Source organism: Tachypleus tridentatus, chromosome 6 (genome assembly GCF_004210375.1).
Source record: "Tachypleus tridentatus isolate NWPU-2018 chromosome 6, ASM421037v1, whole genome shotgun sequence".
Lineage (NCBI taxonomy): Eukaryota > Metazoa > Arthropoda > Merostomata > Xiphosura > Limulidae > Tachypleus > Tachypleus tridentatus.
The window spans coordinates 44816957-44835678 of record NC_134830.1 but is presented as its reverse complement, the minus strand read 5'-3'; the positions used below and the strand labels follow the sequence as shown (position 1 = coordinate 44835678).

General features: G+C 34.0%; 1 protein-coding gene across 11 annotated transcripts in view; it reads left to right on the top strand.

Moving 5' to 3' along the window:
- Positions 1-18722, top strand: part of LOC143252370 (uncharacterized protein CG43867-like) — a 409800-nt gene that overhangs the window by 309257 nt on the left and 81821 nt on the right. For all 11 annotated transcript variants that reach the window (XR_013028962.1, XM_076504374.1, XM_076504375.1 and 8 more), the window contains 6 exons: positions 844-922; positions 4670-4764; positions 4879-5107; positions 7107-7246; positions 9592-9708; positions 16857-16943. Coding sequence is in view for 10 of the 11 variants with exons in the window: in XM_076504374.1 (XP_076360489.1) it covers positions 844-922; positions 4670-4764; positions 4879-5107; positions 7107-7246; positions 9592-9708; positions 16857-16943 (747 nt within the window). In the remaining variant the exon portion in view is untranslated. The remainder of the gene's footprint in view (positions 1-843; positions 923-4669; positions 4765-4878; positions 5108-7106; positions 7247-9591; positions 9709-16856; positions 16944-18722) is intronic.

Sequence of the window (18722 nt, the reverse complement as noted above, 5' to 3'; positions counted from 1 at the left end):
CTTAAGTATCTCTTGTCCATGAGCGAAATCAGTTGGATTAGAATTCCATATTAAAGGTTGATGCCACTAGATGGTGTTGCATTATTTTAAGGCCTAGCATGGCCTGGTGATAGGACGTTTGACCTTTCAGTTGTGACAGTCAATTCCACTATTCGTTGGTAAAAGAGTAGCCCATGGTTGGCGGTGTTGACTTAGCTGCCTCCTGTCTAGTTTATCATTGCTAAATTAGGAATGGTTAGCACAGATAGCCCTTGAATAGTTTTGTACGAAAATCTGAAACAAACCCTTTTTAATTCCACCTTTATTCTAGCATTGGAGCCACTCTCATCTGTCGGTCAAAGTGCATCAGCTCTTACTCATAATAAGTTACTAATCATTTGGAACATATCGTAGTACTCTCTGGTGTACGTAATTTGTGTGGTTGTTGTCAGTAATTAAACGGTTGTTTAGTATTTAATTTAAATTATTTTAACCTATAAATGAATTAATTTGGTATAGCTGAAGTTCGTTTGAGCGACAGTTAGCTAAGTTGATACAAAATTAGAAAGGCACTATTGATTTTAAATGAAAAAATAAGTAGGTACTTCTATGAATTTTACATATTCGATTTCTATATAAAAACTAATGTTTTTTATTAAGTTTTTTACGTTTTGCTAAAATGTGGATGAAGGTAAGTTTTGAAGGCTTGTAACGTTTCCTGCGGTGGGCATAACGCTCTGCGTCCATTGTGTGATTTTGTCAAGTACAAAACAAATGTTTAAAGAAGATATTTAACCAGATATATTTATTGAATTAGTAGAGGTAATTTTGCTTCAGTCACACTGTGGTATATCTAATTTGCAGGAATCGAAGATATACGAAATAGCTGCAAGTGGGATTAATGTGTCATCGGACTCGCTTCTTGCAGCAACAACATCAATAGGTAAGTACGGCCTGTGTGTGTGTCACACATTTTATAAAAGGAACTAGTTGCAGATAACCTTAATGAGCAATTTATAAATTCTGTAACTAATACTTTACCTAGAAAATGGTGTATCTATCATTTTAAATGCAATGCAAAACGTAAGAAAGGAAATATGTAGATCTGTATTTTAAGAATGCATTGAATGAAGTTGGAAAAAAATTCGAAAATAATACACAAGTTAAAGATATAACAAATTGTTTGTATAATTCAATATATAGAGTTATTTTTATGAAAATATAAAACATTTTATGAAATGCTGGTTAGAGATTTTGTTCAGATAGTTTACTTTCCTCACTTGGTGTACAAAAGTGTATCATGGTTTTCTGTCTCACCATTAACACTTTGAATATTTTTTTTCTACTCAGTAACCCTTATTTCTATGTAATTTCTTGGGAATTGGAGTAATGTGAAATTCAGATAAGCGATAGACTTTTCCTTTAATTCGATTGAATTTTGTGTCTCCGGAGATTTGGTTTAGTTCTAACGGAATGCACATGTCATACGTTCTGCACGTTATGTCAAAAGTACACTCTGATGGAATACAAATTACGTTGCAACAAAATGACTTCATATAAACAAAAACTGGATGTCTCGAAGAACTTCACACTTTGGGAATTCAAACACAAAATAAATGTATTCGAAGTCGTAAGTATTGCATGATTCGGACCTATGTAATTACATAAAGGAAGTTTATTGTGTAGGAAAAACCTCGTTTTACAATACTGAAAGGGCGTTTACGTTTCTGTGGTATTTATATTTATGAAAACACCTTTCCTCCATCAAAACAGATTAAAAAAGAGTTACTCTAAAGTTAGAAAAGAAAGTAGGTTTGGGTTTTTTGTTATCATCTCATTTAATGTAATTTTCAATCTGTAAGCTTTAAAATACACTAAACTACTTCAAAGTCATTAAATGTCATATAAACAGTTTCTTTAGTTTTATACTGCTACTACTTGATTTAAATTTCGAAATTATCTCTTTAAAGTGTTAGTGAATGTATAAATATTTCGTGTTTTTTTTCTCTAACCATTATTTTGTAATATTTTCAAAGTGATACAATGACGTTAATACAAAACATATGTTCAAGCTTGAAATAATGTACATACATATATATATATATATTGTAATATTTCAGTAAAGATTTTCCAGTGAATAAAACTGAATTATGCAAAGCACACATCTAACTATCTAACCCCGTGGTCAAGCTCAGCGAACTGTGAGGAACACTTGCTTAGGGATAGGTATGGAATTTTCAAAAGAAACACTGAAGACGGGATCCAAATGAATGAATATAGGAGAATCTGGGCAGTGGAATATTTCTCAAAATCCAATTCATGAAATTTTCAATTGATTTTTTGCTGGTCACTCCCACGTCTAAATGACCAATAAGAAATTCAGATGACAAGTACTTTCTGATAACATCAACAACATTTTTTTTTCATGCGTTTGTGGAGCTGGTTGTTAAAAATCAGGATTTTCCAATGACACCCTGAAATCAAGTCATGAGAAACGATTTTCACTGATGGGCCAGAAAGAGAGATGAAATGTTTAATGGCCGTACCGTTCAAAAGGGCTCCTTCAAACAGTTGTGGTTTTAAGTCGATCAACGTTGTCTATATTTACGATGTATCTATTTGTGCGTCAGTCCATTTATTTTATTCTTATATGTAGGAACTTCGTTTGGAAATGGGCCGATTGTGACCCAGTGATTAGTGTACCGGACTGTGGATCCGAAGTTTTATAGCCTGGCATGGCCAAGTGGTTAAGGCACTAGATTCGCAATTCGAGGGTCGCTGGGTCGAATCCCCGTCACACCAAACATGCTCTCCTTCTTAGCTGTGGGGGCATTATGATGTGACGGTCAATCCCACTATTCGTTGGTAAGAGAATAGCCCACGAGTTGGCGGTCGGTGGTGATGACTTGCTGCCTTCTCTCTAGTCTTACACTGCTGAATTAGAGATGACTAGCTCAGATAGCCCTCGTGTAGCTTTGCGCGAAATTTAAAACAAACTAAACCGAAATTTTCTGGTTTGTCGTGATGACGAAAACCCCAATTAAATTGTATTTATACGTCAGATTTTACATTGACAAATCTATATAATGTATTCTCAGTACAGCTTGTATGGGTATTAAAACATTTATTAAAATAAAGTACAGAACACGTTTTGACCTTCTTAGGTCATTTCTCAGGTTACAAACTCTCTATGCTAACCTGAAAATGATCTTAACCGTCTTAAGATACATATTTTCTGGTTTGTGTCCTGTTACCATCAAAAAAAGAAAAATGCGTTACGTATGTGGTGGCCGGAGTTATTCCGGTTTGTGCCCCATTACCGCCAAAAAATAAAATCAATTCATTCCATAATTTGTGACCATGGGTGCGTTATAAGAGTGAAGTCGAGTACCTGTATTCGTTTAGTGCAGCATATGAGTTGGCGGTGGGTAGTCGTTTCTACTTTTGAAGTGATATGCAGCAAAGAAACATATTCGTACGGCTTCACATATAAGTATTTTCAATGCAATTTAAATTAAGAAAATGTCTATACGAAACGAGCGACTACATGCTAATTTTCATTGTTGTTTAGCAAATGAATATGTTTGAGTAAATGTGCTAATTATAGTATATTTATGAAGTTTATTTTTATCAAACACATTAACTTGGTGAAATAAACATCCAATGGAAAGTTCACAGAACACAAACTGTCAGTGTCTTAACATTCTGATGTACAGTTTTTTATACTGTATTATCATGAAGAGTATAAATTGTACTTGTAGTGTATTCCTACTTTCAACCCTGCACTGGTTCTAATCCCAATACTTATAACACTAAAGATCGTGTTTCGATACCCACTGTGGGCAGAGAGCAGATACTCGGTTGTGTAGCTTTGCGCTTAACAACAAGCAAATAACATCTTATTTCAGACCTCTCCAGTTGGTGATATAACCTTTTCAGTGTGTATTAGAAACTTGTATGTATTATACAGACTTCTGTCGTGGGTCAACAGTACAGCCTAATCTACAGTTATGTATAATAACCTTTTAAATAAATTATTTCATATTCATGTAAAAAAAACTTATTTCAGCAGTTCCTTTATTCTAATGCAATTGTTCCATCAGTTGTTTTAAACAGTCGTTTAAGTTAAGTATAATGTTTTGATTGTCATGTATTAAGGAATGCCTTTACAGGAACTTTTTGTTTTGTCGAACACAATTATATTAAATTTAGTTTCCGTTTTTCTTTTGCAGATTGAAAATGTTAAAAAACAACAATAAAAAGAACAAATTTTTAATCTATTCGTACGCTCATTAAAACTTTGATACAAAAAAATCCCCGATATTTGAAGTCCAAATTAGCAGCGTTCAAACGAATGTTGCAGTTTTGCTTTAACTGTCTTCCTTTCCATTTATCAAGCAGAAAATAAATTTTCTCCTTTAGGTGAATGAAAACTTTAATCTTATTAATTTGTAGATATTGATAAGAAACTTATAAGTTGCTAAAACAGCTGCAGCTGGTTTCATGGTATTTTTTCATCTCTCTTTTTCTCTGTTTTATAACTTGTAGCTTAAAGGGGTATTTAATTGTACTTTGCTTCAAATACTGTACCTGTAATATTTTGAAACTCCTTAGAGATGTGCAAATTGTTGTTAAAACTTGTGTTTGAAGGTACGAGCAGTTATGAAACTATTTTTATGTTCTTTCATAGGGTCTCCTAATAATCTAGGCAAGTGTTGTGGTGAACCTCAGTCTTCTAGTGGTTTCACTGATCTCAATATTCCTGTATATGCTACAGTAAAAGGGGTGAGTGCGCTTTTGCTCTTTACCTGTTTGTTCTTTTCAGTCCATATAATGATATTTTAGTCAAGGTGCTTTGTACCTTTACTGTTTTTTGTTTTGTTTTTTCATTTTGCATAGCGTGCGTCACAAATTCGACCAGTTCCATTCAGTGGAGAATCATCAGATTCGTCAGATAACGAGGACGCTCGCGTTACTGTGACAACTACTTCTTCACACACAACTAGTGGTGAAACAGAATCCAGCGCCTCTACCGGCAGTCCTGGAAAGGTAGGAAGGGTAGCTAACAATGCCTCTCCTTTTCCCGCTCGTCACAGTTGTACGTCACCCCTGAAGCCCGTAACCAGAGGTAAGAAAGGCGCAGTATGAAGAGTTACGTTAAGAACATAATATACTCGATTTTCGTGTTAAATTGATCAGAGATAAAATATTGTTAAACGACATAATCATCACGTGTCACACACACACACGTATATATACGATTAGATTAAAGAAGCTACAAGACTGTGTACATGACAAAGAGATAATCTACAACTTGCAGTGCATCAATTGTTACACACGCTAGCAGCTTCATAGGAACCAGAGATAGAAAACGCAGATACATTGCAGCTAGCTATAGCAACTTCCAGAAGATCAATCTTAGCCCAGCTGTGTCGCATGACATACCATCTCTTAAAGAGTAGCGCTATATAGAACGTAATTCCTTATCACCACTTCAGTTTCCTAATTTATGAATAAGCTATATCAAACTAACTGTATCATTTTGTTTTAAGTTTTAGACGTGAATGTCATTCTATGAATACGTCAGGTGTTCCTGTTGCTTGTATTTTCTTTTACATTTTGCTCTAAGCTGAGTGGTACGTTTCTTTTGGTCAGCTGTCTGTCAAACAGAAATATTATTGTTGTCATTTTGTTTTGTGGAGTCTGCCGGTAGAAACGCGATAAGTTTACTGACGTACAACGCCAAAGTCCGGGATTCGATTCCCCTTGGTAAATACAGCAAATAACCCAAAATGGCTAATAATTCTTTCGTGGAAATGCTATTGTTATAAAGAAACAGTTCTCAAAATAAGTAAGAAAACAATTAGCGAATGCTTATTTTAATATTTGAACGTAAGATAATGTTTTGTTACATTGTATGTTAACGATATATCGTAGCAATAGAAGTTTATTTAACTGGCAGATGTAAATTTTAACTAAGTATTGTATGGGTCTTTTAACGTAATGCAAGTTTAGTATGTTTTGTAATGCAATGATATGATCGTTGGCTAAAGGTTCGCCCTTAATAACCAAAAACAGACATAATCTGTGTCGCCACTTAATTATGTTCGACTTCAATCTTCGTTTTCTTTATTATTCGATAGCGAACATAAATACTAAGTTTTCTTCTTACTAATATCGCAAGAACAACTTTCAATCACAAAGAACTATTCCAAAGAACAACTTTCCATCACAAAGAACTATTCCAAAGAACAACTTTCCATCACAAAGAACTATTCCAAAGAACAACTTTCCATCACAAAGAAATATTCTAAAGAACAACTTTCCATCACAAAGAAATATTCCAAAGAACAACTTTCCATCACAAAGAAATATTCCAAAGAACAACTTTCCATCACAAAGAAATATTCCAAAGAACAACCTTCCATCACAAAGAACTATTCTAAAGAACAACTTTCCATCACAAAGAAATATTCCAAAGAACAACCTTCCATCACAAAGAACTATTCTAAAGAACAACTTTCCATCACAAAGAAATATTCCAAAGAACAACCTTCCATCACAAAGAACTATTCCAAAGAACAACCTTCCATCACAAAGAACTATTCTAAAGAACAACTTTCCATCACAAAGAAATATTCTAAAGAACAACTTTCCATCACAAAGAAATATTCCAAAGAACAACCTTCCATCACAAAGAACTATTCCAAAGAAGCTTCCATCACAAAAAAAACTCTTCCAAACTTTTCTTCAAGAAAATTTTAAACGTTTTCAAACAACAAAAGTACTAAGCTCTGTAACTCCAGCGCTTTCTAAGGAAGGGTTTTTCTTCATTGATTACTAGTTTGCCCCTAATAAAGAAGGGTTCACCTTTCGAAAGAGCTCTAGTAACAGAGTTTCGTATTTTCGTTCTTCATGGTTTCATATTCTTTACCTGCATGTTTTCTAACATAATATTAGTAAATTGTGTAATTCCTTAACTGTGGAAGGAAACTTTTTTTTTTCTCGACAAAATGGAGATAGGAAAAAAGTATTTTTTATGGATCTAGAACTCTTAAGTTCCTGGAGATGTTTCGATAACCCGTATGTGAACGTCTTCTAATTCTGCTTCTCTTATTTGTTCATAGAAATATCGTCAGAGTCGGTTTTGTCAGACGACTATGCAATTCCTCCAGACGCTCTTTCCACTGATGCTTTCAGTTTAGATTCCATGGAACCTCACTCTTTTAAAACTCCTCCAGTTTCAGAGAGCCCCAAAAAAGAAAGGGTATGTTTATAGAATTCTATTAGTTTATTTTTGTTACTTTTTGCTTTTTAAAGAAAAAAAAAGCGCTGAATAGTTGTGAATCCAAAGTTCGAGTATTTGTGGAGGACTGAATACATTCATTCTGAATCTAGGAAAGTCAGAATAACGGCCATGGTTAGGGCATTATTTCAGTATTAATGCTCCAATTTGGATAACGTGTGGTTTCTAGGGTGTAAACATACAGAATGGTTTGCAACAAGTGTATGTAAGGGATTTGTATCTCCCTTATATAATGGTAAGGAAAATAAACATGTTATTGTTGGAGAAGGACTAGTTCGATTTTATAAGGTGCTGTCAAGAAGGTTTTAAATAATGTTATTTCTTTGGTTCCATAATTATTCAAAAATGTACATATTCACCATTCAGTAAAAATTATTCCATAATTTAGTATATGTTTATGATTAGTATTGATGTGTATGTTCCGTCAGTTTATATTGTATGGATCCCCAGCGGCTCATCGGTAAGTTTATAGACTTAAAACACTAAATCTTGGGGTTCGATTCCTCCTCGGTTAAAAAAAGTGCTGATAACCCATTGTGTACATTTGCACTACGAAATTAACGATATATCGTATCTAAATAAAGTCAATACTTCAAATTTATTATTTTTGTGTCCAAGTTACGCAAAATATTTTCTATTTCATTTCATCTCATATTTTGATATATATAATATATATATTGGTGTTTTAAACTTGAGTTTATTTCTAGGGACACTAAATTATCATACAATAAGTTCAAAATACTAAAATCATTGTTCATTTGTTCCACCCCCCGCTAGTACAGCGGTAAGTCTATAGATTTATAACGCTAAAATCAGGGGTTCGATTCCACTCAGTGGACTCAGCAGATAGCCCGATGTGGCTTTGCTATAAAAATGCACACATACACACACTAATTTGTTCCTCTTCGTTTGAATTTTGCAAGTTTTTGACTTTGCCGTTTGACCAATGTGTCACAATAGGCAGTTCTTGTTGGAGAATATTATGAACCTTAGATTGCATACATAATTATGTATGAAAAACATCCCAGAAATATATATTCACGAGCTTTAAAGTAAACATATTTTGTTTTATCATTAAAATAAAAAAGAAATTATATGCGAACTACTTACTTCTGTGTATAAATACGTTTTAGTGCTAAGTGAATGAAGTCCAGCATCGGAATCTTCACCATGTAATTGTTACTCCTCAGTGCTAGCGAACTACTTACTTCTGTGTAAAAAATACCTTTGTTAGTGTTAAGTGGATGAAGACCAGCATCGGAATCTTCACCATTTAATCGCTACTCCTCAGTGCTAGCGAACTACTTACTTCTTGCTGATGGCTTATGAAACATAGGAAAATTTACTTGAAAAGAAAAAGAAAAATGAATCGGGAAATCTTAAATACGTCCAATTCATATTTCATTCTATTTAATATGGTGGGAGTGAACAAAGCCACACTCACTACTATTAAACTTCGTAACTGGTGTAGTAGATTACCTTGCTTTTACTTTAACACCAAAGCCTGTATTTTTCAATAACTACGCATGGACATGGACTAAATATAGGGTGCCCGGAAAGTTAGAACCGTAAATGATTTTACAGCTTTTCTTAACCTCAGATACATGATTGATTATGGCGCTGTCAAAGCACGAGAAAGTCGAGTTAACCCTGCTGTTATTTCACACTTGTGTTGAATTACAAGGACAGCATGTTGAACACATTTTATAGAATTCGTGGAAGTGTTTATGGTTCCAGAATGTTTGGACACCCTGTAATTTAAATTGATAATCTATTTCTGTGAGGAAGTTGTGCCCGAATTATATGTCGAGTGGCACAAGAAAAACGTTAACGAACATCGAACCCTATAAAGTTAGAACATGTCAGGAAAAGAAGAATAAATAACATTCATTGACGTATAATCCAATAACCCTTAAAAATCTTTGCTTAACGGCTAAAAATATATATATAGTGATACCTGAAACTGGCTACTCTTGCGATAACTTATAGTTGATTAAAGCACAAACTTGTAATACAATTTCATGGATTTATAATCTTCCACGAGCTACTTTCACCTCTTCAACAGAAAATTGTTGGTACTCTGATTGCTTGGTTGTGTTAAAGGTCAGCATATTTATTTTAACACCTGTTTGTTTCGTGATCAGATTTTTACTTTGTTAATTAACTTGTGCTCTAATTCAGCATGGCATTTCTCACAGTAAACGTTAATCCAACCGGATTGCATGATGTATATTTTGTGCAGATAATAGTTTAGGTTTGCGTAGATGTGTGTTTCTTCTTATGCCCAGATTTTTCCTTTGTTCTAGACAAAGGATTCTTTAGAAAAAAGTGGCTATCTAACCAAATTGGGAGGGAAGTTCAAAACATGGCGGAAACGCTGGTTCGTCTTGAAGAATGGAGTTCTTAGTTACTATAAGTCAGAGGTAAGATGTGTTTGAATTTCATTAAGATTAATATAGAGGACTTAAAATTATTTCTAGGATAATAATTTAATGATGTAAAAAATATGGAACAACGTACGAAGCTCTAAACGTTATTGAATATGATATTGTTTATGTCAACGTTTCGGTAGTTCTTGTTAAGGTTAAGCTTACTATGGTTAACAGTTATAAAACTGTAGCATTAGTTTATTTTCTAGAAAATATATTATTAGATCAAAAAATAAATGCTCTTTGTCTCGGTTACACTTCACAACAATAACAATAACAACCCATCACTGAGCCCCCAGTGGCACAGCAATATGTCTACGAACTTACAACGCTAAAAACCAGTTTTCAATACCCGTAGTGTGCAGAGAACAGATAACCCATTGTGTAGCTTTGTGCTTAAGTCCAAACAACAATAACCCATCGCTGAACCTGCTCGCTCTGTTAGTCTTTGGGGCGTTATAATGTGCAGTCAATTCCACTATTATTTGACAAAAATAAATGTAGCTCAAGAGTTGGCGGGTGAGTGGGTAGTTACCTTCCCTCTAGTCTACCACTACTAAATTCGGGACGGCTAGCGCTAAGTAGCCCCCGAGTGGCTTTGCTCGAAATTCAATAACAAACAAACATTATGTGTGTAACACTTGTATAACTTTGTTAAAGCGAAAAAATGTTATAAAAATTGTGAGGTTTTGTTTGTTTTTATTCTGTTAAAGAACATCGGAGTTAAATGTAAAAACGTTTTATGCGGTAGAACAGTTATGGAAAGCTAATGTACAATGTTTCGTACATGTTATTTGTATAATGTTTTACACAGTTTACTATTTAGTGAAACAGTTTATAGATCAAACGATTCAAGGTTCGAACTCTGATGCTACCAAACACTCACTTCATTTTCACTCGTTTCGACTGAAAATACCAAGTACGGTGCTGCTTATTGTGGCTATGTTTATAGTTTTAACTCTAATATTTTCGATAAGAAGGAGAAACGGCCGGTAAAAGAACGGAAAGAAACGAATGAAACAGGGTAAAGTTAGTTGTCCACAGATTATTATAAATTATTTTCTTTGCTTTTTTCTCAACGCATATTTTACTACTAGTTGCAGTACACGGAGCTTATAGATTTGTGTGTGTGTGTGTGCCTTTGATAAAATACTTTGTATTAATAATGTGCTGTATTCGTCCAGGGATTACTGTTATTATTTAACAGCTGGTAAAAGTTTCTTTGCCTTCCTTTGGGGTATTGTAAACGCGATCTGTAGATAATTCAACCTAATATCTCCAAGGTTAAATTTATTTGTCATAATATTTAAAAATTACAATAATAGAAGAGAATGGTTAACCAAAATAATGCCATGATAACTTAGTCGAATTTCATTTTGTTAGAAATAACCATTAGGTTAATTCAAGACCAAACTCTCTTTTGAACTGAAATTTAAAAGGGAAAAAAAAACAACGTAAAGACACTTTATACAAAATGTTCAATTGTTTATTGTTTCATTTCAACGTGCATGTTGATAAATAATCTTCATTACTAATTACACATTTTGTTTTCGCTTTCACTCGTGATATTTTATAGGTATTTTTTTTAATTTTACAGCAGTGGTAGCATAATCAAAGTTTACCATGGTAGAATGTTATAGAAAATCCTGATGTTAGGATAAGTTCTTCGATGAAGTAAACCCAGTATTATTTCACCGTGACGGAGCGGCGTGTAAAATGTCGACATTAATTATTTCCACATAAACTACTGTGGTTGATCTAAAATGCAGCTAATAGGTGTCAGATGTTGAGCTGAGATTATGTAGAGCCGAGAGTCATGGTTAGCAATGTTGGACTTCACCTACTACAAACCTACTACTAGTTGTAGCTAGTAGTTCGTTAATATTCAGAGACCTCTATGTACTTCTATGGCCGACTTTATCGCTGTTAGACATCTTTATTGTCCACAGCACTATTTGGCTTTTGTAACATTTTTGGTCGCTGTTATTGGGTCTTTTACCTGTAAATGATCACATGTTCTTAAGTTCGTTCAATGATTTTAAAGCTATTAAACTGGATTGGACTTGAATGATTGCTAGTCCTCATGAAATGCCTAATTGACCTAAATATTACACCAATAACACAATGAGTACATAGTTCAGAAATGTAATGTATGTAGGTGTATATGTTTTACACAGGCTTTTACTTTAATGCATTTTGTTTCCATCATTACACTATACGCTTTCGCCGTATACTAGCTGCTTTTCAGTTGTGCATCATCTTTGAAATGTCACGCAAATGTTGTTAAAACTATTGTAAATATCAAAATCCATCAAAAAGCCCACATATAAAAGAACACGGTATTTAAAACAAAATCATACTTGAGATTACGATTCACGTCAGAAAACTGGAACTGAATGAGGAGGCCTGGAAAGTAAAAGAGATAGTAGCTTTAGGCCATCAATGATGAATGTCCATAAGATGTTGTCGTCTTGAGATGTAGATGTATTAAAGTTCAGACGTGAGATCAAAAGACCTAAAGTGAGGCCAGTTCTCGGGTCGAAAAACGACATTTTAGATGGAGAACCTGTAAAATTATTCTATAGTAAATTAATATTTTAATAACTTCAAGCTCAACAAGGAAACTACTTGGTAGCCAGAGGATACCAATATGGCGTTTTTGTAAATCAAAGTAAATGTATATCAGTGTTATACGACTTATACGCTATTCTTTACAGCGAGTGCAAAGTGATAGGCGCGATTTCATGGAACCACTAGAAATATTGAATTAAAAAGTATTCATGCACCAAAGAGAGAGATTTCATCAAATATATTAGACCTGTGAAAATTTTCTACACTTTGCCAAATTATGCATGTTACGTCATAACAAAGACCACTTTTAATTAGGCTTACAAAATCGGATCGTTTAATAATATCTCAGTCAGAGCTGGGATTTTGAAACCGGCTTTAAGATCAAATTATATGGTTTTGGTATCGACATGTTATATCTCAGTTTAGGTGTCGATATGTCAGGCCTTGGTTTCAGTATGTCAGATGTCGGTCTTGGGTTCGACACAATCTCTGCCTAGTTTTGAAGTACCTTCACACACTAATTTTAATTGTGAAAATAGTCACTTTTATGGTAGCATGTTTTATCTCATGGCCAGTAATATGGACGGGAAGAAATTGCATCTGCCTTAAGGAATGGTATCATTGATGTTCCTTTGAAAGAAGATAGTTTTCCTGACGCAGAACCAGTTGAAAGCAGCACTGTGGTATGATAGACTGACCAAAATAAGGACATTCAGCATCCATAACAAGAGCACTTGTTCAGTTCTTTTTTGCATCATATGGAAAGCATAGGCAACAATCTCTAGACCCAGTCCTAAACTTATAACAAACTGTTCTTTTGTTTTATTGGCTTTGAAAATGTTTCCATCACTACTAGGAAATATCCATGGATACATTTGAAAGAAGATAATACCTTTTGTAAACTTCGTCCATTCTATGAGAAAATATTCCTCATCCTTTCAGTATAAGGGAAGAGATATTTATGAGACTAATGTCTCTTGTCTGTAGTATTTCTTAATGCAGTAACTACCCGCTAAGAAAGCTCTCATTTTGAATAATGTGCAATGTCCAAATAGAAATATATCAACTGGACATCCTTGTTAAGAAAGCTAATTATTTCTTGCTAAGTGTTAACTGAATGTTGATTAAAAATGTAATTCCTTGTTAGCTGTATTTAAATTATATTTTATTAGATCAGCCTCATTAGAAATAGGTTTAACCGTTGTTCAGTATTTATTAAATGTGATATACGTATGTAATTCTCAATAGACGTGTCTTTACCCTACAACTTAAAACACTAACAAAATAACTGTTCTGCATTTCATTGTAATGAGTACCCCTAAGTGCAGTGAATAGAATTATAAGTAATTTAACCAATATTTTGATTGTTTATATTGAAATTAACAGCTTACAATGTTTATTGTGCAACAACGTATATCCATATATGCCAATTTATACATGTATTTATATCAGCAAACAGCTACATTTGATTACCAATATGAAAAGCTCTAATTGGATATCTGTGGACAATTAGTCTGCCAATGATTAGACTATGATAGGATCACACATTTTTAAAGATTGCTGTTGCTCTCGGCATGTCAGGTCTCGACACCATCTCTGACTTTAACACTTAAATATACACTTAAGAGAACATTATTAAAACAACCGAACGCACCTTGTTGACTAGCGTGCTGGTCCTAGTAGTATATGTTTCGTGGTTCGTGTTCTGTTACCTCAGATACAAAACCATTTTGAGGACGTGATTGCGTCATAAGAATGAAAATAAAAAGTTACTGTTTGGTTTGATAACATTTGGCGGTGGGTAGTGTCAACTGACTGCCTTCTTTCTAGTCTGGGCTCGGCATGGCCAGGTAGGTTAAGGCATTCGACTGGTAATCTGAGGGTCGCGGGTTCGAATCCCCGTCACACAAAACATACTTTTTCAGCCGTGAGGGCATTATTTGTGATGGTCAATCCCACTATTCGTTGGTAAAAGAGTAGCTCAAGAGTTGGCGGTAGGTGGTGATGACTAGCTGCCTTCCCTCTAGTCTTACACTGCTAAATTAGGGACGGCTAGCGCAGATAGCTCTCGAGTAGCTTTGCGCGAAATTCAAAAACAAATTTTCTAGTCTATTACTTCAAAATTAGAGACGGCTAACGTAAATAGCCATCGTGTAGGTTTGGCTGAAATCAAACAAAGAACTAATATTTTAAAAAAATTAATAGAACTAAACTGCGAAATTTAAGACTACGTTTTGTGAGTAGAAATACTTTTTGTAATATTTTTTGTGATAACGTGAGTCTACGAAGTTACAAAGTTAAAATCCAGGGTTCTATTCTCCGCAGTGAACACAATATACAGTTTAATGTGACTTTTTCTAAAAACAAACAGTAACGTAGTAATTGGTAGAAGTATTATAATTAGGAAATTGTAGCTCGTTTTAATACTGATGAAAATATGTTTTGATTTTTTTCTGAAATTACGTCAATATATTTGTCATTAAATGAATTGAGTTTTAGTCCTAGTAATGACAAATCAGTGTTAGTTAAATTACAAAAGCTATTAGACAAAGTGTTTTATTTTTAGAGGAAATAAAAATAATTTCATTTTATAGAGAACCCCATTGGAATATGTTTTACTTTAAGCTGTAGGTTAGTAAATCAACTGAACACTGACATATAATATTCTTTACTTCCCTTTTCGAATTTCCTTTTGCTCTAAAATAACCGTAGGTCTGAAATAAATTTTATATCAAAATTAGAAACGTCAAAAATACTGGTTGGAGACAGCTCGTAGCGAACTGTGTTAATGGCCGAAAAACGTGAACTCGAGAGACGAAGAACTGATATCGATTTTTTGCGATGTTCTCTACTCATGAGCGTTACTGGCATAACGTTGGTTGCATGCAAATGTCACATTGTTAAACTGTGCTGGCTCCCGTTTCCTTTTCACTGGAAAACAGCTTTTGTTATTGCACTAGTGATTAATGAGATTTTCGTAAGTTCCAGACATGGAATTGTGTTCCACATACACACACAGAGAACAATTATTTTTTATTTAAATAGTTGCTTCCAAAATGAACTACCATAAAGTGACCAAACAGTGGCATATATAATACTTTAGCCTCAGACGCCCCGAATCCCCGTAACACCGAACATACTCACCTGTTCAGCGGTGGGGGTATTATAATGTCAATTCCACTATTAGTTGGTGCAAGAGTTGCCCAAGAGTTGGAAGTGGTTGGCAATGACTAGCTTCTTTCCGTCTTCTAATATTACATTGTTACATTAAGGACGGCTAGCGCGGATAGCCCTACTGTAGCTTTACGCGAAATTCTATAAACGAACGAAACAAACAACTTAACATTCCCCATCGAAAATACGTTTCCTACTCAGAGAAAAAAAGTTTTTGAAATTCTCGTAAGGAAGATATATATATATACCTTTTCATGTGTTGTTTTTTTCATTCGTATTTTTGCATATCATTGAAATATCACATAAAGAAACGTCATCCCCTGGTCATTAGAATGATTACTTCCCAATCCAAGGATTGCAAGTTCGAATCTTGTCCACGAAAAGTTTCGACCTTACAAATGTCGTGGTATCATAATGTGACGATCAATCCCACTATTCGTTAGTAAAGAATAACTCAAGAGTTGGTAATGTTGACTAGCTTCCTTCCCTCTAGTTTATCACTTCCACATTAAGGTCGGCTAGTGCAGATATCCCGCGAAACATTTTGTGCGAAATTAAAACAAAGACAAAACAAACACTGACACCCCATAAATGAATAATAAAACCACGTACATCTTTTTGATGAGACAGGAACTTTTTTTTTGCCTTCGTAATCTGTGTGTAAACTAAACAATTTTGAGATTCAAAAAAAAAAAAATGATCAAACTGCGAAAAGTTACATAGATTTCAGTAATTAATGTCAGCCACGCGTGGCTATTGACCTGTAGCGAATTAGCGCTTTACTTCTACCATCTACTTTTTAAAATATAATTAATTTTATCAATAAATAATAGGAAACATTATTGTGTATATTTCTACTCTTTATCTATAAAAACATAGTTAATTTTTTGTCACGTGGCGAAAAGGTTAGCACATTTATCACAATTTTTGCGCCCCCAGTAACACATCGATATGTCTGCAGACTCACACCACTAAAACTCGGGTTTCGATACCCGTGTTAAGCAAATCATAGATGGTCCATTGTGTAGTTTTGTGCTTAATTCCAAATAATCAATCACCCACTGTTTTAATAGTTTTATTTTATAAGAGTTTACAAGTATGGAGGTGCAGTTCCTCACTGTTTGTGATTTTTTCCTCTTTGTAACCATACCAAAACCTATTTGTGCAAACAAATTCTAGAATGAAAATCTAACTTGTCATTTACCTGTTGTTTTCATATAGCCCAGTAAAAGTTCTGTAAATATAAATTGATGGAGGTAGGTAGGTATATATATTCTCAAAGGAAACGTATTTGGAGTTTTTATAATTTTTAATGCAGACTATACGGTATATGATGAACTTTCATTGTTACTATTACTTTAAATCAGTTGAAAATATTCCTTGTTTTGTGATTCCAGAATGACGTCAACAGAAAACCACAAGGACAAATAACGTTAAATGAGCTTTGTCGAGTGAACCGTGCAGAAGGCGCTGCTACATTTGAGGTATTGGCCACGTAAAGCATTTCTTTCTAGTAGCATGTATATTATTGTTAATAGATGAATTAGAAAAACAATATTTGAGGGTTTCTACTGTTATATTTGTTTCTTAAGTAACATTAATTAGAAGCGAACATACGTTGCATTGACTTTCACGTCCAGAACACTTACACTGACACTGTAGGAGAATGATGTTCTAAATATCTGCCGCCTTTGAAATCACTTCCTCTGTCGTCAACCAGACTTGTGCTGATGGTGTTAATTGCGAATATTTCCTGGCATTGCAATTTTCACCTTAACAAAGTTCTATCGATGTTAAGGCCAACATCAGACCACGCATGTTAACAGACTTTCCAGATCCACTGTGTATGTTCATTGTCTTTTAACCTCGTGACAACGCGTCAAGGAATGATTGGAACTCAACATGAATCACACTCACGCACATATATATAGATAGATGTTAAACATGTAGCTTATGGAGCCACAGTTATCGCCTGCGGCTATACGCCAGTGATTAGCATATATACAAATCGTACTTGTGAAGCGCTAATAATACCCGGTATTCAGTTAGTTCAAAATGATTTGGTTTTAACGTGTATAAAGTAAAATATGCATTCATTATAATAGCGAGAAATACCCAGGTGAAGAAACGATGCCTTTTAATATTTATAAGTAAGAACTTAACAACGTTATATTTTTCAGCTAGACTTCTCTAACCTAGCTAATTTTTAAGTTTAATTTTTCACATAAATAGACAGCTTTATTTGATTGAACGTTACGCTATTTATATTATTAAACATTGATACACTGACAATATCATAATAAATGAAATATTTATTTAGTATCAAATATTCATTATGTCGTTAAGAAGTTTCTTAGACTGACAGTCAATAAAAATGTGGTTTTAAACATTTATGAATTGTTGAACTAGATGCTAAGGAAAACACGAATAACAATTAAGGATACAAAAAATTTTAGGAAAAATAATTGTGAAACGGCAGTTTACTAATGAGTAAAATGTTAAAAAAATACTGATGAGTTTGAATTCTTTGAGAGCGTAATTACAGCTATAAGACTTCGAGGCATATGTCGAAATTTCGATGATATATGCTCGCAACAAATGGAACAACGCTAACTAGTTCATCCAGTCACTTGATTTTAGGAGAATTTGGAATCTGGATAGAACACGAAGACGTTTCTGAAGAAGACGAGAGACACAAGCTTCAATACAATCATTTGGATAAAGATTTAAACATTAATATATTTTATTTTCAAACATAAATGAAAATAGTTTTGACAGTATTCTCTATCATCAATTACATTCAACTTATTTTCATCTTACTACAGAATATTTTTAGTTATTCACTTATACATAAACCTTTGTCACTTTTTTAATTACTAGTAAAACTCAACCAGTTTAGATTCAGGGATAAAGTACAGATGTGTTGAAACTCTGTAACAAATTGTCACGATCCTTGTTTCAGAGCTTAATATGGGTCTCCTTCGTCTTTCTGTCTTTTCTTTTTTTTCTTTTGTTCTATTGATTAGTGAAAACAAGCTTCACAGTTTGGAGCCGAGGTTTCGCTGTGTTAGGGACGACGAATAAATCCTACTCACCGTTCAGACAAGAGTGCTCCAAGAGTTGAGGGCAGATGTTATTATTTACCTTTCTTATCTGTCTATTCAAAATTAGGATTGGCTATGCACAATTAGCTGTATGTAGCTTTCGCAAAAGATGCCGAAACAAACGTTCTCCCGTTGGGATTCACAACGCTAAAATCAAGT